The sequence below is a fragment of the Fukomys damarensis genome, unplaced genomic scaffold (genome assembly GCF_012274545.1).
Source record: "Fukomys damarensis isolate Sample0158 unplaced genomic scaffold, DMR_v1.0_HiC HiC_scaffold_39, whole genome shotgun sequence".
Classification (NCBI taxonomy): Eukaryota; Metazoa; Chordata; class Mammalia; order Rodentia; family Bathyergidae; genus Fukomys; species Fukomys damarensis.
This window is the reverse complement of record NW_022900951.1, coordinates 84,945,918-84,971,293: the sequence shown is the minus strand read 5'-3', so window position 1 is coordinate 84,971,293 and position 25,376 is coordinate 84,945,918. Positions and strand designations below refer to the sequence as shown.

Genomic DNA, 25,376 nt, shown 5'->3' with positions numbered 1-25,376 from the left:
TTTTTTCCCCTTACCTCTGCCCTCCCTTCACCCCCTCCTCCCCTCCCCATCTACAAACACTTTATTTTCATCTTTTCATTCTCTCACATTTTTTTCTTTTCCCTTTTTGTTCTTCCCCTACGTATCACACCTTCCCTACACCTTTAGCTCCTTTCCTCCCATTTCTAAATGTCAGTAATCTTATTAGAATCTTATGCATTGTTGCAGAATATTCACACCAGGGAAACTATTTGGTATTTACACATGTGGGACTTATTTATTTCACTTAGGAGTATAATTTTAATTTAGAAAACTTTTTTTTTTTGGTTTATTGAGACAGGGTCTCACTATGTAGTTGAGACTGACCTGGAACTCACTATGTAGCCTAGGCCGGTCTTGAACTCACAGCGATCCTCCTGCCTCAGCCTCCCGAGTGCTGGGATTATAGGCGTGCACCACCACACCTGGCTTTAGAAAATTGTTTTCTTTTTGGCACTGAAGACTGAACTCAGGACCTCATGCATGCTCAGCTCGCATAACATGCCCAGCACCTACAAAACATTTCTAAGTGACAATATGACATTACAACACCAAGAATATCAAACCAACTCACAGGCTCTCCTTTGGGACCAGGAAGACCTGGCAATCCATCCTGTCCAGGTGTGCCAGGTAAACCAGAAAGCCCTGGAGCTCCAGGAGCACCCAACTCTCCTTTTTCACCCTTCATTCCTGGAAAAGTGAAGATGTCACCAGGTTCTCCTTTAGTTCCAGGAAGTCCTGGAGCACCTGGAGCTCCTGGTATGCCCTGAGTGGGAGGAAAAAAGAAGAAAGATAAAAAGTAAATCGGATTTTTTCTAACAGTTTTCTCCAGTTTACCCACTAATCCACCCAGTAACATTTAGAGCATAAAATAAGGAATTATGTGAAGCATGCATGTGAGTCAGTGAATCAAATAAATTATAAATTAAATGACAGTTTAACAAAATTATTTATATATAAATTATATATATATATATATATACACATATACCCATATGTGAACACTGAAATATACATGGACATCTACTACTTCATTCATTTATTTATTTATTTATTTTTGATACCAGGATTGAACTCAGGACCTTGTGCTTGCAAGGCAAGCAGTAGAGCCACTGAGCTAAATCCTGGCCCTACTTATTTTTGATTTATAGTATATACCAAAAACTTACTGGTAATCCTATACACATATACCCATATGTGAACACTGAAATATACATGGACATCTACTACTTCATTCATTTATTTATTTATTTATTTTTGATACCAGGATTGAACTCAGGACCTTGTGCTTGCAAGGCAAGCAGTAGAGCCACTGAGCTAAATCCTGGCCCTACTTATTTTTGATTTATAGTATATACCAAAAACTTACTGGTAATCCTTTTGGGCCAGTTGCTCCAGCCTGTCCTTTTTCACCCTTCTGTCCAGGGACTCCAAGAGACCCTAGCATGAACACACACAACACACACACACACACACAGTGTGAGCTATGAACTCAAACTCTGAAAAAACATATAAAAATCAGCAAACCAAGTTTTAAAATAAAACAGCCCTATTCTATCCCATTCATGTCACATTTTTTTATTTTCCTGTTTTGTGTTCTTAAAATGAGCAAATCATCCTTAAAACAATAAACAGTTCATGTTATATACAATCTTGTATCTTCACATATTTTTAAGTTCAAAGTACCCTTTCCTTTCACAAATATTGCAGTGATGCCTGAATTGTTATAAACATTCCATTGCCCAAGGTAGATGAAGAAAGATAAAGAAGAAGAATGTAAATCTTTATTTTGTTATATATTTTTCCTATATCCTTACAGTCCTTATTTTGGCTGTTAATTCTGAAAATTTGGTTTGTGAGAAAACCTTGGCATTGAAAGTCTAGAGAAAACATTGTTAAAGCAGTGGTTCTCAAAATGAACCCCTGGACGAGCTTCATCATCAGCACTTCGTTACTACTTAGAAGTGCTGACTGCTGGGCTAAGAATGGCCCACTCCTGATCTATTGGATCAGAAACTTTGCAGGTGGGGCCCAGCAACCTTGGCTTTAATAAGTCCTCGAGATGATGCTGATCTTCTTCCAAGTTTGAAAACCGCTAGAATAGAGATAAAAAGCTAGATTACTAACTTCCAGTGACAGCTATAAGACTTGCTGGAAGTATTTTCAAGATCCCTGTGAATTGGTATTCTTGGCAGACACATTAGACGGTAAGAGATCTGGTGTCTGTTCTCAGCTTTGACTTGGACACCTGTGACCTCAAAAGAAAATAATATGGGGATATACCATGAAATAATTACATAAAGCAGTTGTGGACCTGAGATAATCAATATGGCTTTGATTAGGAAATGAGAAGGGTGATATTATATATAGAGAGAGGAATGGCAATAGGTTGCCAAACTCCAAATAGAAAATCCTTTCTGTAATGATACATGTAATATATTCTAAATGACTAGAAACTATGATAATGAAAACTATATGCAGGGGCCAGGCATTATGAACCCCCCCCAGTTTTCTGGAGGAAAGAAATCTGACTCTATATGTTTTCTTTCCATATGGAAAATAGGAAAGATGTAGTTCCTAGAATATTGTCAAAATGCTTTAATAGAAAACATTGCTAGTTTCAAGTATTAGAAAGAAGAGTATAATTCATTTCATAGCACAGAGGCATTTCATATTTAATTGTTTATAGATATCACTGACTAGCTGTAAAACGAGAAGCTGGCAACATTCTAAAATCATGAACTCACCAAAATCTAGCCAAGAGATATTTTTAAAAGACTACCCTTAGCCAGAATGCTTTACCTGGAGGACCAGGGAGACCCGGCAAGCCAGGTTGGCCTGGAGGCCCTGAAATACCAGTTCCAATACAGTTGAAACAGGTGTCACCTTTGTCACCTGGTAAAAGTAAAAAACAAACATTACTAAAAAAGTACTTAAATGTTCTTTAGTTAGGTTCCAAGAAGTTAGCAGTAAAGGGACAGCAGCATTCCTACATAACAGTGGAGCTAGAGAAGTCTACGTCTATAATCATCTCGTTTGATAAGCATGTGTTGAGTATCTACTGTGTCAGAAGAACCATTCTGTCATTTTGATACACTGATAAAACAGAAAAAAATCCTTGCCTTCATAGAGCTCACTTTCTATGGGTAGAAATGGATGAAAGTAATGAAAGCAATAAAGTATTAAATTATGTATTAAACATTTTAATATATTCAGTATATATTAAAATATGTTGGGCCAGGGATTTAGCTCAGTGTTTCCACTGCCTGCCTCGCAAGTGCAAGGTCCTGAGTTCGATCCCTGGTACCAAAAAAAAAAAAAACAAAAAAATGAAATATGTTATATTTATGGGCGAAAATGGAGCAGGATCTGTGAGATGGGTATGCTAGGATGGGTGAGTGGAAGGTGAGCTGCAATTTTATTTAATGATTTGTTTATTCATTTTTTTGTGGTACTAGAGATTGAACTCAGGGCTTTGCGCGAGCAAGGCAAATGCTACGACTATGCTACATCCCAGCCCTAAAGTTTACAATTTTAAATGGGTGGTCAGGATAGACTTCATTGATAACATGACGTACGACAAAAAGTTTAAAGGACACAACATGTGCATGATGAGTGTGGAGTTTCTAGCATCTAATTCTAGATGGAGAGAATAGCTACACTTGGCATATACAAGGAACTGCAAGCAGACTAAACTGCTGGAGCAAAATAAAGACATGTAGCCAGGTCACGGAGTTAGCAGCTTTAAAGAAGTGGGTTGTCATGAAAAACGTTACAGGTCATGGTATATACACTAGTGATGGTGAATCTTTCAGTGATACAAAAAGCCCACTGTGGCACACATGCCATCACTCATAGTCTATAGCATTTACTATAACTAAAATGAAAACTTAGTAAAAGAACTTAATCAGAAGCTGGGAGCATTGCCCTAAGCCTGTAGTCCCACCAATCTCAGGAGGCACAAGATAACAAGTTAAAGCCCAGTGTAGGCAATTTAGTGACTTAGTGAGACCCTGACTCAAAGAATAAAAATAAAAGGGTGGGGATTTTGTTCAGTGGCACCACGCTTGCCTTGCAAACACAAGGTACTGAGTTCAATCCATGGTACAAAAACATTTTTTTTAAAGACTGGGATGTAGCTTGGTGTAAAAGCCCTCAGTTCAATCTCAAGAACACCTCCCCAAAAAAGAAATAGCACAACTGGCTGCTATGTTTGTGTTCTGAGTTCAAAGAAGGAAAGTAGGCAGTTCTTTAGTAGGCTACTGGTGCAGTGATCTAGGAGATGGCAGATTATCCCCAAGTGACAGCAATGAAGATGTTCAGAAATGGTTACGTTCTAGACATACTTGGATATTCTCATGGCTCATAACATGGAATAAAAAGAAGAGAGCAATCAAGGAAAGCTCAAAATTTATAGCCTAAGCAACTAGAAATGTACAGGAGCCTGCTTGTCAAGTAAAAAGGGGAAGAAGTGAGTGGAGTAATTATGGGAGAGGAAGTGGCAGAAATCAGAACTATGACTTGATCAATGTCTAGTTTGAAATGTTGAGTGAGTAGTTCATTTGCAAAATTAGAGGAAGAGTTATATTTTAATAGGAAACATAAATTTGGAACACATTGGTAAACCAAATATATTAAGTCATGAGACTGGATGAATGAGTTTAGAGAAGAGGAATAAAGACTGAACCCTATGACACTTCAAAATTAAAAGCTGATCAGATAATTCTGACATGCTTACAAAACACAAAGAATCTAGAATGTCCAAGGTTTGTATAAAGCCACAATTAAGACAGTCTGGTATTGATGCAAGGAGAGGCAAATAGCAAAAGAAAATAAAATAGAGAAGTCAGAAACAGGCTCATGTATGTATGGTCTTATGATTTACAACAAAAGTACTAATAAAACTCGTTGGAATATTGATGGTCTTTTATACTATTCTATCAAGTCAGCTGGATATCTATAGAGAGAAACTGAACTTTGATCCCTGCTTGAACTACACACAAAAATTAATTGAAGTGGATGAATGGTATACACAATTTCAGCCACTTGAAGGCTAAGGCAGGAGGATAGCAAATTTGAATTCAGCCTGGACAATTTAGTGTCTTAAGATCATGTCTCCACAAAAAATAATGAAAAAAAAAGGGCTGTGGATGTAGCTTAATGTGAAGGCCTTAGGTAAACTATTCAATATCACAAAATTAAAATAGAATAGATATGGAAGGTAAAATGAGAGAGCATGTAGAAGAAAACTTAGAGGAATATCATCAGATTTTTGAGATAAATTAATATTTATAAAGCAGGGCATAAACAGCACTATCCATGGAACAGAACATTAATAAACTTCTCACTAATTAGTAACAACAGTTCAAAAAATACAAATAGAAACAAATTACAAAATAGCAGAGGAGAGAAAATGGATATGTATATCAAATAATCAAATTAAAAACAGAGGGAAGACAAGCACCCTATGAAATAGTACACAAAAGCATGAAAAAGAAGCTGATCATCAATGAGTCACCAGGGAAGTGCATACTAAAATCATTTTGGAAAATAAGTTGGTATTGTCCATGAAACAAAATCTACACCTAATCTATAACCCATCAATTCTATTCCCAGGTATATCCGCAGAAGAAATGACAGCTTATGTCCTACCAAAATCAAAATTTTTGTGACAGATTTATTCATAATAGCTTCAGCTCTGTGTTCAGTGACATTAGAATGGTAAACTTGTACAATAAATAATGAAGATTCCAATTGATGGGCAAATGGTCTGTTTCCAAGTTTTAGCTATTACAAACTGTGCTACTATAAACATAGGTGTGCATATATCTCTGTGATATGATTCTTTTAATTCTTTTGGAAAGATACCCAGCAGAGGGACGGCTGGGTCAAATGGAACCTCTAGTCCCAGCTCTTTGAGGTATCTCCATATTGATTTCCATAGTGGTTGCACCAGTCTGCACTCCCACCAACAATGGAGAAGGGTTCCTTTGTCCTCACAAACCTGCCAGCATTTGTTATTGTTTGATTTCTTGATAGCAGCCATTCTTTGTGGGGTGAGGTAGAATCTCAGTGTAGTTTTCATCTGCATCTCTCGAGTGACAAGTGATGCTGAACATTTTTTCATATATTTACTTGCTGTTTTCAATTCTTTGAGAAATGTCTGTTCATTTCAGAAGATGTGGTTTTTCTATAAAATGGAATATTACTCAGCCATAAAGAATAAGAAATTAGATTCATTTGTAGGAAAATGTATACATATTGAGGATATACTCCTAAGTGAAATAAATAAGTCACACATGTGGAAATACAGAATAGTTTCTCTGGTGTGAATAAACTATAATAGTACATAAGATCCTAATGATATTATTGACAATGTAAAATAGGAAGAAAGGGGCTAAAGGTGTAGGGAAATTGGGAAGGGTAGGGGAAAGTTAATAAGGGAAAAGAAAAAAAAATATGAGAAAATGAAAAAATGGAAATGAAGTGTTTGTAAATGGGGAGGGGAGGAGGGGGTGAAGGGAGGGCAGGGACAAGGGGAAAAAATGATAACCAAGACCTGTCATGTAAAGGTACAAGATCCCAATAATGAATGTAACTGTACTGTATACCTATAATGTACCAATAAACGCAATAAGGAAAAAAATTTAAAAAAATAATGAAGAGCAGTGAAAAATACAATTACAAGTGAAAACATAGATATGTCTCCAGGTAAAATATCTAGCAAAAGAAACCACATACAGAATTCATACAGCATTATTCATGATTCACATTATGGTGACTAGAGATAATAACAATGTACTGTACATTTCAAAAGGTTAGGAAAAAGAACTTTAAAAGTTTTAATCAAAAAGAATGATAAACTTTGGAGGAATTAACTGTGTTGAACCTAAGTTAACATTCTATTATATACACATGTGTCAGACATTACCTGGTACCACATTAATATCTATAACTTTTAGATGTTAGTTAAAAATAAAAATATAAAAAATAAAAATGAGGAAACTAGTAACACTGAGTAGAAGATTTTTCTGAGCTTTACTAAAAGGGAAGCAAAAGGATGAAGTAGTAACTAGTAAATACTGTGTGTGCTTTTTTAGATGGGTGGATAAAGCATATTTGTAAGCTGCAGGGGATGATTCAGTAGAAGGGGGGAAATTGGTAATGTGGGTGTGACAACAATTTTTGAAGCAAATCCCTTGGAGAAAGAAGAGGAAAGAGAATTTGTTGTACAAATAAAAGGCCTGGCTTTAGATACAAGTTGTAACAGAAATAGTCCAGTGATGGGGGCCCAGGAGGAACCATAACTGTAGTTTCTAAGATAAGAAAAGGGCATTCATTAAAATAATAAAATGAACTTATTTTAGAGATATTACCTTGGTTCTCAATGAGACATTAAGTACTGAAAAGATCTTCCTTTAAAATAATGTTGGCACACAATTACAACTAAGTGAGTAAATGTGGTGGCAGCAGACTCTGAACATTCTTGTTATTATTTGGTCAGTGAAGGAGAAACGAGTATCAGCATCTTAAAATAAGAATGGAAGAGAAGTTGTAAGTTTTCAAGAGAAGAGGAGGTGCAGGCTTAGAAGAGGTAGAATTCGAAACTACGTAGGCTATGCTTTAGTTCCAAGTGAGTATAAGAAAGTGAGAGAAGAGCAAAGGAGTCAGGGCCTTAGCAATAGGATTGATGGTGATGATTGATCATGGAATTTAAGCTAGGCTAAGAGAAATGAAAGGATATCAAAAAGTTAAGAGATAGTCAATCATGGTAAGTCTCTGTAGGGCTCAAGTAAGGTCCAAATCAGGTTATTAGATGTAATGAGCTACAATGCAGAAAATAAGTGATCAGAAAATGGGATTCGTAAAATCAGGACTATGGAAGGGTGCACTATTGCTCAGGTGATGGTCTTGCGATATAAACATGGGAGTGACTGGTTGAGGGAGAATGAAAGATAAATACAGGGGATTTTGCTGAAGATTTCAAAAACAAATAAGTATATTTGGGGATCAAACCTTTCAATCCTTGTTCTCCTTGGAGTCCTTTATCACCTGGTGCTCCTGGGGGACCTGGAGGGCCTGGTTCACATGTCTTATCACCTGGAATTAGATAAAGAAAAGATAGAAAGCTCATTGTAATATATCCAAAATAAAGCATGACAGGCTAGAAAAAAAGCATATTTTTAGTTTCTTTTCTGCAAATATACAACTACCTGAAGAAAAAGGAGGGTATAATATTGTTGACAACAATCATTATTAGAAGAGTAAGATTAAACATTAAAGAATAACCAAAACCTAAAGGTAGAAGCAGCAGCAGAAACTCTTAGAAATCAGAGACATAAATAATGATGCCCGTCTTCAGGTATATTCACTTATAAATGAAATAAACAAAACCAGGACTTTACAAGAGTAAACTATGGCTTACTAGGAGGGATGTGAGGGCCTGGTGGGCCAGGAGGTCCTGGAAGACCAGGAGGCCCAGGCTGCCCATCAAGTCCAGGAGATCCCGGAATAGAAATACCAGGTGGACCTGCATCACCTTTCTGGCCTCTTTCTCCAGGAAATCCAAGGGGCCCAGGAGGACCCATAACTGCAGCCCCTAAGATAGGAAAAAAGATTCATTAAAATGATAAAAATCATCCTATTTTACAGGTATTACCTTGGTTCTCAGTGAGACATTAAGTACTACTGAACAGATCTTCCTTTAAAATAATGTTGACTATATTCTATTTTTTTCTATGAGAATCAATATCTGAAAGGAAGAAAGTTTACAATAATGAAAGCAATAATTTGAGTGTAATAAATAATTATTTGAGGTAGTTTTATTACTTTGGAAAACTATTAATAATTCTCTACACACCCTTTGAATATGATCTATAAACCCCAGAAATAGAAAGTTACTAATAATTGGAAAAGAGGTATTTGAGTTTCTATATGAACATGGCTTTGTTTCTAGACATTCCTTAGTTCCACTGTCAAGTCCTGCACCATTAGCACACTTATTTAGTTACTAGTTTCATGTTTTCAAAACTGGTTAAGGAAATTATGTACACCTTTGTTCATTTTTAAAACAATCCTTACTACACTTACACATTTACTCTTTGAAATTAATGTTAGAATCAGTGGGTCAGTTTTTCTTTTCAAAACCCACTAGAAAGAGCCAGGGAATTACCTCAGTGGTGCTGTGCCTGTCTCACAAGCACAAAGTCCTTAGTTTGACCCCTGGTACCAAAAAAAAAGCAAAACCAAAACCAAAACAATGGAATTTGGAATGTGACTAATTTGAACATAATGTTTGGTAGAATTAACCATCTCTAATATTGATTTCTTACATGAAATAACAATAGAACAGATCTCTCTATATGTGGTAATTTTATATTATTTAATATCTTACAAAATTCTGAAAAAAAAATTATGCATTATTTGGTTGGGTTTATTAATGGGCTTGTTTTTATTACTACTGTGAATTTTTCTGCCTCTATTGACTTGTTCTCTTGTATAGTGTTGTATATTCAATTACAGCAGTATTGAACCAACCTTGTAAATAGGGTTAAAACCTAGTTCATCATAATACCCTATTATTTAGTATACTTCTGCATTGATCTTATTGATATTTAAGATTATGATTTCAATGTTCATAAATTAGATTGAATTATATGACATTGTGATATTAGCTCCTGGGTGATTTGATTATAAAATTATAAATTGTTTCATCTTTTTAAAAGTATTCTTTTAAAAATGTTACTTATCTGTGTGACAGCATAGTAAAATTCATCCAACACTAAAAATTTATCCATAAAACCAATGCTTTATCATGGAAATCATTAACATTTCAAAAATTCTATAAAAATCGATCCCCTTAGATTTCCTAACTTCTCAGGACAACTTTAATAATTTGTTTTATATTTATGAGGAATTTAAATTTCATCTGGAATTTCAAATATGTTAATATAGTTACATTTTTCTTATAACTTTAAAATTTTTAACTTTTAGTAACAGTAATATGCTTTTATTTTTATTTATTTATTTATTATTATTATTATTATTTTTTGGTACCGGGGATTGAACTTTCAAGGCAGGCCACTGAACCGCTGAGCTAAATCCCCAGCCCTTCAGTAATATACTTTTAATTTTACTAAAATTATATTCTATCTCTCTTCTCCCAATCCATCCCCCCTATACTGGAGGTTGATCCCACGGGCAATATACCACTAAGATACATTCTCAACACTTTTTAATGGTTTGTTCTGAGACAATTTTTCATCTTTTTAAATTCATTAATTTTATTGGTTCATTTTAGATATACAATATACTGACATTCATCATTGGGAATTTGTACCTTTACATGATATATCATGGTTTTTATTTTCCCTATTGTCTTGCCCTCCCTTCAACCCCTCCACACCTCCCTATTTCCATTTTTCCTTATCATATTTATTCCTTTCCCTTCTTTGCTTTCCCCTACCCCTCCAACTACCCCTTCCCCTTTGCAAGTTTTCTCCCTATTTCACATTATCTATATATATTTTGATCCTTATTCACACTTTCAGTTTCTCACAACAGACAAACTATTTGGTATTTACACGTGTGTCCTATTTATTTCACTTAAGAGTATGTCCTCAATGTGCATCCATTTAGCTATAAATGCGTCTAATTTCTCAAACTTTATGGCTGAGTAGTACTCCATTTTATAAAAAAGCCACATTTTTAAAAATCCAGTTTCCAGTTGATGGGCAACTGGGCTTTTTCCAAGTTTTGGCTATTACAAACAGTGCCGCTATAAACATGGGTGTGCATATATTGCTGTGGTTTGATTCTTTTGAGTCTTTTGGGAAGATACCCAGCAGGGGAATAGCTGGGTCAAATGGGATCTCCAATCCTAGTTTTTAAGGTATCTCCATAATGATTTCCACAGAGGTTGTACCAGTCTACACCCTCATCAGAAGTGGAGCAGAGTTCCTTTTTCCCCATAGACCAGCCAGCATTTGTTATTGGTTCATTCTGTGATAGAACCCATTCTTTCTGGGTTGAGGTGGAATCTCAGCATTGTTTTCATTTGCAATCTCGAATGACTAGTTATTTTAAACATTATTTCCTATGTTTATTTGCTATTTCTACTTCTTTGTCTGAGAAATGTCTGATCATTTCAGATGCCCATTTTTGGATTGGGTTTTTAAACTTGAGAGGTCTAATTTTTTTAAAGTTCCTTATATATTCTATAGGGTAGGCCTTTTTCTGAGGAACAGCTGGTAAAAAATGTTTTTCCACATTGTGGGTTGTCTCTTCATGCTGTTGGTGGTTTCACTTGCTGTCAGAAGCTTTTTAATGAGATGAGATACCATTCGATCATTCTTTGTGTTAGTTCACCTGTGACTGAGGTTTGGTTCATAACATCTTTTCCTACACCAATGTCTTCAAACATTCTACCTAATCTCTCTTCCAATAAGTTCAGTATTTCTGTTTTAATATTTAGATCGTTAATCCATTTAGATTTTAGTTTAGTGCATGGTGAGGGATACAGGTAGAATTTTATTAATCTTTGGCAAGATGAAACCCAGTTTTTCTAGCACCATTTTTTTCAGCTTTAATTGAGTTTATTGGTACATTTTAGGGATACAGTACAGTTACATTCATTGTTGGGATCTTGTACCTCTACATGACAAGTCTTGATTCTCATTTTTTCCCCTTTTTTAAAAGAGGCTATCTTTCCTCTGATGAGGGTGTTTAGCTCCTTTGCCAAAGATGACATGGCTGAGTGTGACTGGTGTTGCTTACACATCTAATCTGTTCCATTGTTCCTCAGGTCTGTTTCTTTGCCAGTACCATGGTGTTTTTATCACAGTAGTGTCATAGCAGAGTTTTAAATTGGGGATTCTGATTCCCCAAACCTTGTCTTTGTTGCCTAGAATTGCTTTTGCTATTCTAGGTCTCTTCTTTCAAAGAACTTTTGAACTGTTTTCTCAAGATCTGTGAAGTATGCCATTGGAATTGAGATTGGGATTTCATTGAATCTATATAGCAATTTTGGAAGTATACTCATTTTCAATATGTTGGTTCTTTCTACTCAGGAGCAAGGAGTACCTTACCATTTTCTGATACCATCTTTGATCTCCTTCATCAGAGTTGTGTAGTTTTCAAAATAGAGGTCTTTGATTTCTTTTGTTAGGATAATTCCTAGGTACTTTGATTTTTTGGAAGCTATTGTGAAAGGAATTGTTTCTCTAGTTTCTCTGTTAGTTTTTTGTTCATGTACAGGAATGTTATTGATTTTTGTGTGTTGACTTTGTATCCACCTACTCTACTGAATTTGGTTTTTAAATCTAGAAGACTTTGGGTGGAGTTGTGGGTTCTTCTATACAAAGTATCATGTCATCTGCAAATAATGACAATTTAACCTCTTTGTTTCTTATTTTTATTCCTTTCTCTTGTATAATTGCTATGGCTAATATTTCAAACTATATTAAACATAAGTGATGATAGTGGCCATCCTTGTCTTGTTCCTGACTTTAGTGTGAAGGATTTCAATTTTTACCATTTAGTATGACGTTGGCTGTTCATTTTTCATAACTGACTTTTATTCCAATTTTCTGTAGGCTTTTTAACCTACAGAATGAATGTTGGACGCTGTCAAATGCTTTTTCTGCATCTATTAAGATGATCATATGGTCTTTGTCCTAGGCTCCATTAATATAGTGTATTGCACTTATTGATTTCTGTATGTTGAACTATCCCTGCATCTCTGGGATGAATCCCACTTGATCAGAGTGTCTGATCTTGTTGATGATCTGCACTCTCTTTGCCAGTATCTCATTGAGGATTTTGCATCTATGTTAAATGGGCTAATTGGCTTATAGTTCTCTCTTTTTATTGGGTCTTTCTCTGTTTTGGGATCAAGGTGATCCTTGCTTCCAGGAATAAATTTAGGAGTATTGCTTCACTTTCAATTTTATTGAATAGTTTAAACAGTAGTGGCAATAGTTCTTTTCTAAATGTCTTGTAGAACTGAGCAGTAAAGCCATCAAGACCCTGGCTTTTCTTCAGTGTAAGTTTTTAATTATATTTTCAATTTCAATGATAGGGTTGTGTAGCATTGCTAGGTCTTCTTTGATCAACTTTGGTAATTCATATGTATCTAGAAATCCGCCCATTTCTTCTTTCCATGTTGGCATATAGGGTCTCAAAGTAGGTATTGATGATCCCCTGGATTTCTACTGGTTCCATTGTAATTTTACCCTTTTGATTACTAATTGCATAGATTGGGTCTTTTGTTTACTTTTTTGATGAGGTTGGCTACAGGCTTGTCAATCTTATTTATTTTTTCAAAGAACCAACTCTTTGCTTGATTGATTTTTTAAAATATTTTTGTCTTAGTCTTGATTGCATTCATTTCTCCTCTGATCTTTATACATTCCTCTTTTGTATGTGCTTTCAGTTTGTCCTGCTCTTCTTTTTCTGGAAGCATGAGATTCATCATTAGGTTTATTTAAGCTCACTCTGTTTTCCTAATGTGAGTATTCATTGCCATTAATTTCCCTCATAAGAATGCTTTTACTGTTTTCCATATGTTGTACTGGCATTGTCATTTAATTGTAGAAACTAACGGTCATTTCTTGTGTTACCCATTGGTTGTTCAGGAGTATGTTGTTCATTTTCCATGTGTTTATGAAATTCTTGTGGTTTCTTTTGCTGTTGATCTCCACTTTCATCACACTATGGTCTGTTAATATACAGGGGATAACTTCAATTCCTCGCACTTACTTAAACACGTTCTATGAGTGAGTATGTGATCTTCTTTGGAGAACAATCCATATGCAGCCAAAAAGAATGTGCAGTCTTATTTTGTGGAACATCTGTAAACATCTATTAAGTCCATTTATTTAAGAGTTTAGTTGAATTCTAGTATTTTGATATTTATTTTTTATCGGGTTGATCTATCCACTTGTGATACTGGGGTACTGAATTACTCCACTACTGTGGCATTAGTGCTTCATTGATTTCTCATGTCTGGTTGTATTTGTTTTACATAGTTGGGCACATATATTTATGATTGTCATCTCTTCCTTTTGGATTTTACTCCTTACAAGGATGTAGTGTCCTTCTTTGCCTCTCTTAATTAGTGTTGGTTTGAAATCCATTAGATCTTTGCCTCTCTTAATTAGTGTTGGTTTGAAATCCATTAGATCTGCAAATAGGATAGCTATTTCTGCTTTTTATGGGGTTCCTGTCACATGGAGTATTGTTTTCACCATGTAACTTTCAGATGATGTATTTCTTTTTTAATTAAGTTTCTTTTATGCAACATACTGTTGGATCTTGCTTCTTGACCCATTCTGCCACTCTATTCCTTTTGGTTGGTAAATTGAGACCATTAACATTGATGGTTACGACTGATATGTATTATATTATACTTGTCATCATGTTTTCCTGTTGCTACGATCTCTCCTTTGGGTTTAATTTCTTGTCATGCCTGATGGATTCATTCAGCCAAGCTTCTTCCAATTGTAATGCTTATTGTCCTTTTCCAGGATATTGTTTAACATATTTTGAAGTGCTGGTTTGGTATTCATGAAGTTCCTTGGGTGTTTTGCTTCATGAAAGTATTTTATTTCTCCATCAATTTTGAAAGATAAGTTTTGCAGTGTACATTAATCTGGGTTGGAGGATGTTATCCTTTAGGGTTTGAAATACTTCACTCCAGTCTCTTCTTGACTTGAGCGTTTGTGTTGGGAAGTCTACTGTGATTCTGATGGGCTTTCCATTATATGTGATTTATTTCTTTTCTCTAACTGGTTGTAGAATTTTGTTCTTCTGTTGGGTTTCTGGAATCCTGTATATGCCTTTGTGAAGAATTTTTTGTGATCATGGCTAGAGTCCTATATGCCTCACTTATCTGTGTGTCAAATTCTTCCCCCTGCTTGGGAATTTTTCAGCCATTACTTCTGTGAACAGTATTTTTTAATGTGATTTGCACTGTCTCCCATTTCTTCATTGACTCTGATCGATCAGTCTTATGTTATTCTTCTTTGTATCATCTAGCAGCTGCTGGCTTGGTTTTTCATGGTGCCTTACTATTTTTAAAGAAATTTTTCTTTTCCTGCTCACTAATTGCAATCTTGTCTTCCATATCTGATATTGTCTTTACACTGGCTCATTCTGCTGTGTAAACTTTAATTTCTGGGTTATCTGTTTACACTTGTGTTATGGATTCTATTCATTTCCTATGCTGTGATTCCATCATGTTCCTCAACTGGCCTACTTTTTATCTGTGTCTGCTCTAGATTTACAAATCATGTCTTTTACTATCGACACAATATCTATTGCTATCTGAGAAATTATTTCTGATTTCATTTTTTCCAGATCCTCTTTTTTCTGTCAGTTCAGGGAGTCCAGGTGATTGAGTATCAGATTGTTCCATCTCATTTCCCCTTGAGGTTGCCTTAGGTGATCTGGAAGTCTAGTTTTAAGATTTTTTATTTGTCTTCTCATTTCCACAGATGCAGCCTGCTGTGCCTTTGTTTAGGTGACTCTTTGCTCTCTCAGTGGGCTTCAATTCTCAGCAAGCCACTGAGCAGCCTTTTATCTGCTGCTCATCAGTGCACCCATTCCTGTGTTCAAAATGGTGGCCTTCTGGATCCCTGTGCTGCCCTGTTGTCCAGGCAGGGTTCTGGCTGAGGCCTGGGCACACTTAGGATGGTATCTTGTCATGCCTCTGGTTGTGGCCTGCCCATCTGCATAGCTGTTATCTGGGAGGGCCTTTGACTGGGGGCTGTGTGTTGAAGCCCCTGGATTCTGGGCAGAGCCCTGACTAGGATCCGGGCACTTGTGAAGCTGTTGTCCACCCGGGCTTCTGGCTGAAATCTGCATGTACTTACTAATGGTATCTTGCATGGCATCTGGCTGGGGCCTGTGTGCCTGTGTAGCTCTCTTTCAGGCAGTTATTTGGCTGGGGCCTGTGTGCCCAAGCCACTGTATCTGGGCAGGTCCCTGCCTAGGATCTGGACACCTGTGAAGCTATAGTTCATGTGGGTTTCTGCTGAAATCTGCATGTACTTATTGATGGTATCCTGTGTGGCATCTGGCTGGGGCCTGTGAGCCTGTGCAACTGTTTTCCAGGTGGTCCTTTGGCTGGGGTCTGTGTATCTAAGCCACTGGTGTCTAAGTGGGGCCCTGGTTGGGGCCGGGGCATTTGTGGTGCTTTTGTTCACATGGGCTTCAGAGACAATTTCTTGTTGAGCAGCCCAGTTTGGCTCCAAACTTGAGATCTTCCTGCCTCAGTTTCCCAAGTAGCTGGGATTACAGGAACATACCACCTTACTACACGTTCTCTCTTTTTTATCTTGATTAGATTTACCAAATTTTATTCATTTCAAAATCATAACAGCATCTTTATTTTCTCTATTAAACATTAATTATTTTAATTTGCTTTTAAGTTTATGTCCTTACCAACTTTTCTTTTATACTTTTTTGGGGTTTGTGTCAGTGTATTTGCGTGTGTGTGTTAAACTTAGCTTATTTACTTGTGTTGCTGGGGTAGAATTTAAGGCCTTGTGCACACTAAGTAAGCAACCTACCATTTAGCTACATCTCCAGTTTCTCTTTTATTTTTGTGATAAATTAATGATACTGCTTTGTCTGTATTCAGTAAATTTTTATACAAAGTATTTAGTATGCAATAGATTGTCATTACCATTTCTGTTTCCTTGTTATCTCTATAGTTGTGATTCTTAAACATACAAATGTAAAATGTTTGGCTTTTTTGTTGTTATATGATCAATTTATTTCACTCTAGTCATAGAAAGTAACATGTAGTATATGTTTTGTAGTGCAACTGTGTCAATTTTTGTAAATATTTTATATATTAGAGAAGAATGCATACATTCTAGTAGCAACAAAGTTTCTGTCTCCCATACAGATGACTTGATTTTATTGCTTGACTTCTTTGTGTCATTTTTCACCTACTTAAAATGTATTTGGCAACTTGCCCCTCATAGTTTATCCATTTTCACTTTATGTATTCAAAAGTATTTGTTAGATGCATAGAACTTCATGACATTTATATCACTGTGGTATAATTTAACTATTTATCTATACAAAATATTTGTCTCTTTAATGTATCTTGCAGTAAATTCTATTTCATTCCATAGTAGTATTGCTAAGCTAGCTTTCTTTTTTATCTCACTAGTCTAACACATCTTTACATCATTTTATTTTCAACTTTCTCTTTATTTTTTTGGATATATTTATTATGCATTGTATATACATATTTTATCTTATTGTCTTTAAATTGGTGCTTGGTCTTTTCTCAGCCATTATTTATTTTCAAATATTGCTTCCCATCTCATTTATTCCTCCTTGATCTCACTCATGATGCATTTAGGAGATTCTATGTTTACCTTTACATCTCAATTTTTCTTTCCTACTTCTCGAATACTTAACTCCTTTATGGTATTCTGGAAGAATTACTTATTTCAATGTTGCAGTATATATCTAGTCTACCATTTTGATATTAGAAATACAAAATGCATATTTAGATCATGAAGGAACACGCATTCATTGTCTTTTCTTAGAAGGATAACAGAGTGTCACTCATATTATCATGCTACCCTTTTATTCACCACATAATTTTGAAGAGAAAGGAACCATAATACATTGAGTAAGGAGCAAGCAGCTGTACCACAGGCTGTTAAGTTTTACATAAATTCCAAATAAAACCCTTTTCAAAGAGAATTCAGCTAAAAAAAAAAGCAAGACAAAGGCAGTCCTCAATTTGTAGTCAGATTAGAAATGCTATACTATTCTGTTCATCCGCAGAGAGGATGATATAAAATTCTGCATTGAGTTATGTTACTGAACAGCAAAATCACCATGGAGACTTCTAGTTAGCTGTTTCTAGAATTCTAAGTGTACACTGCTCCTTACTGTTTTTTCAAAGAGGAAATCTTGCAAAAGCCAGCATTAGCATCCCCTTCCCTAATAGCATGAAAGGAAATTTTTCACACAATTGTTTGGTATAGTTTATTAATAATAAAAAGTAGAAATGAGATTCTTAGGATAAAGTGGCAATATGTAAATGGGATTTTTTTGCTTTGGGTTTTGTTTTGTTTTGTTTTTTGCTGCACGGGGGATTGAACTCAGGACCTTGTGCTTGCAGGCAGTTGTGGTACCACTGAGGTAAATCTCTGGCCCTCTAAACAGGATTTTTAAAAACATACAATTGAGGAATCTGCTAAGAAAAGATACAGTATGAGCTGGGAAGAATCTAACAATTAAAAATGACTTGTGTCTTCTACTGTCATTCTTATCCTAGAACTAGTATGATATTCGTGGATTAGTATTGATACTCTAAGCACAATGAAAGTGCAGTCTCTTTTACCTGGAAGACCAGGAAGGCCAGGTGGACCCTGCATTCCAGGAAATCCTCGATCTCCTTTTTCTCCAGGTAAGCCAGGTAATCCAATGTTTCCTTTTTCTCCTATAGTGACACCAGTCCCAGGTCTAGGAATTACCTTTATTATGAATGAAAAAATACAAAAACTTAATTAGAAAGACTCTTCTCCTGAAAGTCATTTGGGGGCTACATATGGACATAATGCCCTATTTTCAAAAAGTATTCAGTTGTAAAATCATTAGGACTATGACATAGATGGAGTTATATTCCTTATCACATTCATCCTCCAAATAATTTAGGAAATAACTAGCGTCAGTAACACTATTATCGCCTTCCTTATCCTCGGGCTTACAAAGATAGAAATACGTTTTTTTTTGTTTGTTTGTTTTCCCTTTTTTATTAAAATTTGCATAACAAAATTAACAATTTAATAGCATTTAGGACACTCAAATTTTCTGCAGCTATGGCTTCCATCTAGTTCCTGTAGAAATATATTTTGTTGTCTCTTCTTATAAGTCACATTCAATTCCTTCTAATAATCAAAAGCCTTGAGAATTCTTTACCAAAAATTTCTCTCTAATTTTTCCTATTCATTCCTCTTGCCATAACGACTATTCTAAACTCACTTGGACTAACAGATACACTTTTAAGCTTGTTCCTTTGAGTCCAAATTTGCTGCTAGGAGATGATGCCTGAAGAACCCAATTTTTCTGTGTTAAATACCTTGCATAAGCACCGCAAATTGATTACTAGTTCTTACTGTATATAATGCTTCATATAATGCTGGACATTGTCAAGTCATTTCTCACTTCCAATACCTCTCACCATAATTCCTTGTATTTCTAGTAATAAATTTTTCCATCTACTAGAATCACTTCATGTAATTTGCACGTGCCTATCTGTACCTTTGCATTTGCCAGTCCAAATATCTAAAATGGCCTCCCTCAACTTTCTGCTATGTCAGCTCACATGTTTTTTCTTTTAAAAATGTATCTTTTGGGGGAAGTTTATATTATTTAAAACTAACCAATTCATCATATCCTTTTCCTATGTCTTGTTAGAATTCAAGATTTAAGTTTATCATAAAAAATGTCATATGAAATAAACTTTAAAATTAATATCATAGACCTATAAAAGTAAATAAACTTCAAATTTAAAAAATTCTCAGACTGAGGTAAAAATCAACATCTACTAGCAAAGTGTGATATTTCATCTTACTTCTAGTGGATATAGAAACATTAACACATAAGGAGAATAAAATTGTAAAATCCAGAATTGAGATAGTAGTTCAAAAGGGAATACGAGCTTCCAGATAGGACTTCATTCTGAAAATATCCATTTCTCCTGATATTTGTCAAAATTTTATTATCCCATTTTCTAGAGATTATTTTCTAGAGAACTGAAAGCCTGATTTTAAAATGAAAGAGAATAAAAATTGTCTAACACCTTACATATATCCTCATTAGATTCAGTACAGTTCTAAGTGTTAATAGCTGAAATTTTCTATGGACAAAAAATTAATGTTACTAAAATGTCTGGACATAGAGAATAAGTTTTTATGGCACCACATTTATGTGGCTTCAATGCAGTCTAAGTTCTAAAATCTTGCCAAATTTAAACAGAAGGAAAAAAAATATCAGACTTCAGCAATAACATTTTACTTTTAATAATATTGGCAATATATTTAATTAAATTTCATGGTGAATGAAAACATGACAGAAAATTTAATAAATCCCTCAATTATTCTATCAAAAAGCAGCTGCCTACATTTATTTTTTAGTCCCTAAAAAGCACACACTCAAGAAAGAAGTGTGATTCAGATAATTACAAATTGAGAAAACCTATTAAGACCAATTCTATCCACTTCTATCCCCTGTGTTCTGCAGGGGGAAAGGACCCCTGCGCTGAGTTTTGTTTTGTTTTGTTTTGCTTTGTTGCAATTAAACCTTTGTAAGCAACACTTGCCCCACCTGCTGGTGGTTTGAGAAATAACGGGCAATCACTTTGCAAAACAATCCAGTGCCATTGTTTTGGATCTTTACTGTGGAGAAGTAATAAGCAGACAGAACAGTACGAAGACCATGAGGTCAAAACTAATGAAATTTTTGAATGTAAAGACTTCTAACCAGTAAAAATTGGTAAGGACTTAGACTTTTCTTTGAGAAAAAAGTAGGCAGTACATAATTGAAGCATAAGAATGATAATGCAACATTCAATTTGATACATGAAAAAAAGAGAAAGATGAGAGAGAGGAAGAAAGAAAGAAAAAGAGAGAGAAAGTAAAGAAAAGAAAAGTAAAGAAAAGAAATGAAAAGAAAAGAAAAATAAAAGAAACTTACAAGTCCAGGAGGCCCAGGTGGACCAATGTCACCTTTTTGGCCCTATTCAATACAATTGTAAAATGTTAGTAAAAAAATCACATGAAAACATCAATCTCATCAAGAACATGAGACAAGTTTTATAAAAAGACTTAGAAATCAGTAATGAAATACACCAAGTGAGAACTAAACACGGGGTGATGAAAAAATACTGGGCTAGACCTAGGAAGACTTGTGATATTATTTAGTAGCTATATAATCTTGACCAAATCAATTAAGCTCACTGGTATATATACAAAGAACAAATGTTTTGTACCAGACTTAAAGCTGTCACATTCTTTGACGTTAGGATTTTTCTATAAATATTATATAAATAAACAGTATGATTAGAATCAGTTGAAATCATTATGCTTTTTACATTTATCCTTTTTCTTTCTCAAAATTAGTTAAGAGCATGAGTCTAATACTATCTCTATTGGTGATAGATATTTTAGAGCTTATGGGCTTAACTATCACTATGAACACCTAATAAATTGCGATTGATTCCATGAGTTTGTTATTAGAAGTTAACAAAAAACAAAGTCAACAGCATGAAGAACACATTATTCAATTGTTACTTGTCAAGACACAAGTACAGATGTTTTTCTCACACTTTTATTCTGGTTCTAGATTTGCTCATAGAAACTTTGCATCTATATACCAACTCTTTTTAAAGAATTTCTCTGCCTTATAATATATTTACTATTTAAAAAGAAATTCAATGTCTCCCTTTATTCTAGTTAGGCCTTTTAGGTCAAATGAAAACTTGGATCTAGTTTATTAATAAACCACAATGAAAATATGTGCTCTCTGGGTACATTCAAGTTTGTAATACCTTTCCTTCTTGTTTGAAAAATAAAGCTTTTCATTTTGGTTTTGATACAAAGCAATTAAGAGACCAGAGGGCTTGAAGGACTGGATATTTTCTGACCTGCTAAAAATGAGATAACTGTGTGTTTCACACATTTTTTCAAAATCACTTTTAAAATGAATAACTAAATGAATCTTAGTCTGCACTGGTCCAATGAAATCCATGACAATTATCCACAGACTTATAGACAGTTATTGCACACAGAATATAAATGTTTAGAAGACATGTCCTGAATTCACAGTTACAAACCTCTTTATGAAGAGGACCCCATTAACATAGTGATGAATCCTCTTTCTGAAAAACAAGTCTTACCAACACATGGGCAAAGAGAGGAAATGATTTCACAAAGGAAATGGAAGAGTTAAACCATCTTTCATGTACTTCCATTGTATGAACTGTGATTTAGGCTAATGGAAGAAAATTTAAGGAGTGCAGTATAAAAGGAAAAGAAGCAACACCAAAAGATAAAGAAAACATGTTTCAAGTACAAAGGTATTTATTTATAAGATTTTTCATTTATAATTCTACCTTGGGAGAAAAAAAGATACTAAATAGAACAAAACTAGGCACTCAAAGTATTAAAATACTTACCTTTTCACCAACCCTTCCTGGTTCACCAGGGTAACCAGGATCGCCAGGTAAACCCTTTAAGACATAGAGGATAGGATGGTATCAGCAGAAGTGACAGAGTAAGGACTTTCAAAAATCCTTTCTCCCATAACAGAAACAATGGGCACACTGGCACAAATAGTCTATCCAAATCAGCTTTATTTTTTTTACAATTTTAGAAATTAATGTTCGCAGAAATCTTAGGAGCATTTTATTTGTTTTGGTTTTTAAAGATTAAATTGTGGGAACACAGACCTCTGTGGTATTTTCACTTGCTCTATTTCCATAACTGTCCCCTTGGTTCTGCAGTACCCTAGACAACAAATAACTCACAATGAAGGTAGAAGCTAGCAGGCTAGCAGCAACTGTTATGAGAAACAGCAGGACTGGAGCTCCTTTCAACCTTCATTCTTCCAGAAATCTCATTATTTGAACTATCTGGCCACTGGCAAGAAGAACCAACTTGCAAAGCTATCATTATTTGACCTGACTTGACTCTCCCAGTTCAAACAGAGAGCAGCCTCTCTTCATGCCCCTGGAGAGTGTTAAAACAGAGGCAATAACTGAATATCATGGCTGCTTTAATCACAAAACAAAGACCAGTTGTTCGAAAAGAAGCCTGGGACTAAAATTCTGAATTTTCCTCTTGCCGTTTTATATTCTTAACCATATTTTGTAAGTTGAGGATTGCCTGTTTAGCTCAAATCATCTTGAAATTTATCTCATTTCAATGTTTCTAACTTTCTCTCTTGTTAAGAAATCTCTGCTTTGGAATGGTCTTCAAAGTTCTTCAAATTTTGTATCTGTCCTTGAAAACTTTTAAAAATGCCTATTAAAAATTATGTTCACACATGAAAAAACTGCATATGAATGTTACAGTTTTATTTATAAGTACCCAAACTCAGAAACAAACAAAATATCCTTCAATGAGTAAATGAAAAATAAACGTAGGTACATCCAAACACTACTCAGTAATAAAAGGGAATGAACTATTTATACACAGAACAAAGTATTATGCTACATGAAGAAATTACGACTTAAAAGGCTACATGTAGTATGCTCCTACTTTTACAACTTTCTACGGTGGGTAAAACTATAGGGATGGAGATCAGATCAGTTGTTGCTGTAAGTGGGGTATTAGGAGAGAAAATTATTACCAAAAAACAGAAGAGAATTTTGAGAATGATGAAACTGTTCATGATTATGGGCGCGATTACATAACTGGACATTTATCAAAACGTAGAACTGTATAATAAAAATGAATAAGTAAAATGTGAATAAATCTGACTTTAAAATAGAATTATCTCAAATGTATATTCAAAAGATAAAAAAATAATAATTTTCATTCATTTAGGCTACTTCCAAATTTAAAACTTTTTGTCATCCTGTTTTTTATTCCATATCTACAGCTACTGCCAGCTTTAGTGAAGAGAAAGAACCCCAGCTACTCACTGGAATGCCTGGTTGACCATTCTCTCCATCTTTGCCTGGTTTGCCCTAGAGAACACAAAGAAATAAGGGAAGAAGGACATAAAATTCATTAGTTAGGATGCATAAGATTAAAGAATATAGTAAGTTTTATTCCTGCCCTGGACTATATTAAATAAGTATTCTAGACTTCAGTATTACAAAAAATAGACATATAAGTAAGGATAGTTTCAGTCAATGAAAGCAAGATTTAAGAAGAATAAAACTTACACATATGGACATATTTAGGATTTTTTGTACAAAGTTTAGTATTTCATAAGACTTACTCTTTTGCCTGGTTCTCCTTGCTCACCCTTCTCACCTTTCCCACCACATGGAGGACCCTGTATATTCAAAAAGTAATTTCATATTGGTCCATTGGATACTGTCTCTCAATATGAATTTACATGAAATAATGCTAAAGTGTTTTAGGTTACTTACTGGAGGACCACGTATCCCTGGAGGTCCAGGAGGCCCTCGGTCACCAGGAATTCCCTATATAGTTATAAGGAAAAGAAAAACAATGTTAATACAAGAACAAGAATTATCACTTTAACAACTAGAACTAGCTAGCAGCACTTTTAACAACTTAACTGTAGATTCATACAGTATAACCAAAAATGACAAAATCTTCCTAACTTGAAATTGAAAAATGCTAGGCAAAAGAATTTAGTGCCATCTCTGCTTGCTTCACTTAATTTCTAGTATGTTGTATAGCAGCCAAGCTTTCAGACAAATAACAAGACAACACTTTAAAGGACAATACTATTGATTCTTACAAAACGTTTTATAAAAAGCAAAAGTACTTAAAGCTAGGAGATTTGGGTGCTCCCATAACACACATACATTTAGGCAAAGAATGAAATGATTTGATCTGCACTGATGGTAGAATTTCATACAATTTTTCTTTAAGTGAAATAAAAATGGACAAACACTGATCTAAATTACTATGACCTAATTTTACACAAGAATATATTATTCAAATAGTCCAAAATCAAAACAACCCAAATGCCATCAAATGAATGGGTAAACAAAATATACACTAGCGACACAATGCACTCAGGGAAATGAAATACTGATACATGTTATGAAATGGTAGAACCTAAAAACATGCCAAGTGAAAATAGCCAGATGGATAAAGGCCACACATTATATGCTTTTATTTTTATAAAACATACAGAATAGACAAATCTACAGAGCCAAGAAATAGAGAGTAATTGCATAGGATCGGAGAGTTTGAGGAGAAATAGAGAGAGACAACTAAGAGGTATGTAATTTTTGGAGAGGGCTGATGAGAATATCCTAAAATTAGGTCATAGTAATGATTTCAGTATCCTATGAACATATAAAATGTATAATAATGTCTGATACTTGTATGATATACAGGTGATATCCCTTGGCCAGGGATTTAACTCAGTGGTTCTGCTGACACTGTGAAATGATTAACACTGTTAAACTAATTAGCCTATTCAGAACAAAAATTTAACTAATTTCCTCTCTGTCTACTCACCTGATCTCCTTTTTGAAACTCTACATCGATTGGTCTTTTCTGCTCACTGATCTGCCCCGGTGGTCCAGGCGGTCCCTGAAGACCTTGCTCACCCTATTGTTAGGATAAATTAAGACAGTGATATTTCATAATCTACTATAGACAATAATGTAACAT

The 25,376-nt window shown here is 34.8% G+C and overlaps 1 protein-coding gene across 3 annotated transcripts in view; it reads right to left on the bottom strand.

Moving 5' to 3' along the window:
• The window catches only part of LOC104847582 (collagen alpha-5(IV) chain), a 267,506-nt gene that overhangs the window by 104,849 nt on the left and 137,281 nt on the right, over window positions 1-25,376 (bottom strand). For all 3 annotated transcript variants that reach the window (XM_010603053.1, XM_010603055.1, XM_033760324.1), the window contains exons 14-25: window positions 25,221-25,313; window positions 24,152-24,205; window positions 23,998-24,054; window positions 23,696-23,740; window positions 22,226-22,279; window positions 20,746-20,787; window positions 18,392-18,524; window positions 8,444-8,617; window positions 8,035-8,118; window positions 2,821-2,913; window positions 1,388-1,458; window positions 593-784 (exon numbers count right to left, since the gene is read on the bottom strand). In XM_010603053.1, coding sequence (XP_010601355.1) covers window positions 593-784; window positions 1,388-1,458; window positions 2,821-2,913; window positions 8,035-8,118; window positions 8,444-8,617; window positions 18,392-18,524; window positions 20,746-20,787; window positions 22,226-22,279; window positions 23,696-23,740; window positions 23,998-24,054; window positions 24,152-24,205; window positions 25,221-25,313 — 1,092 coding nt within the window. The remainder of the gene's footprint in view (window positions 1-592; window positions 785-1,387; window positions 1,459-2,820; window positions 2,914-8,034; window positions 8,119-8,443; window positions 8,618-18,391; window positions 18,525-20,745; window positions 20,788-22,225; window positions 22,280-23,695; window positions 23,741-23,997; window positions 24,055-24,151; window positions 24,206-25,220; window positions 25,314-25,376) is intronic.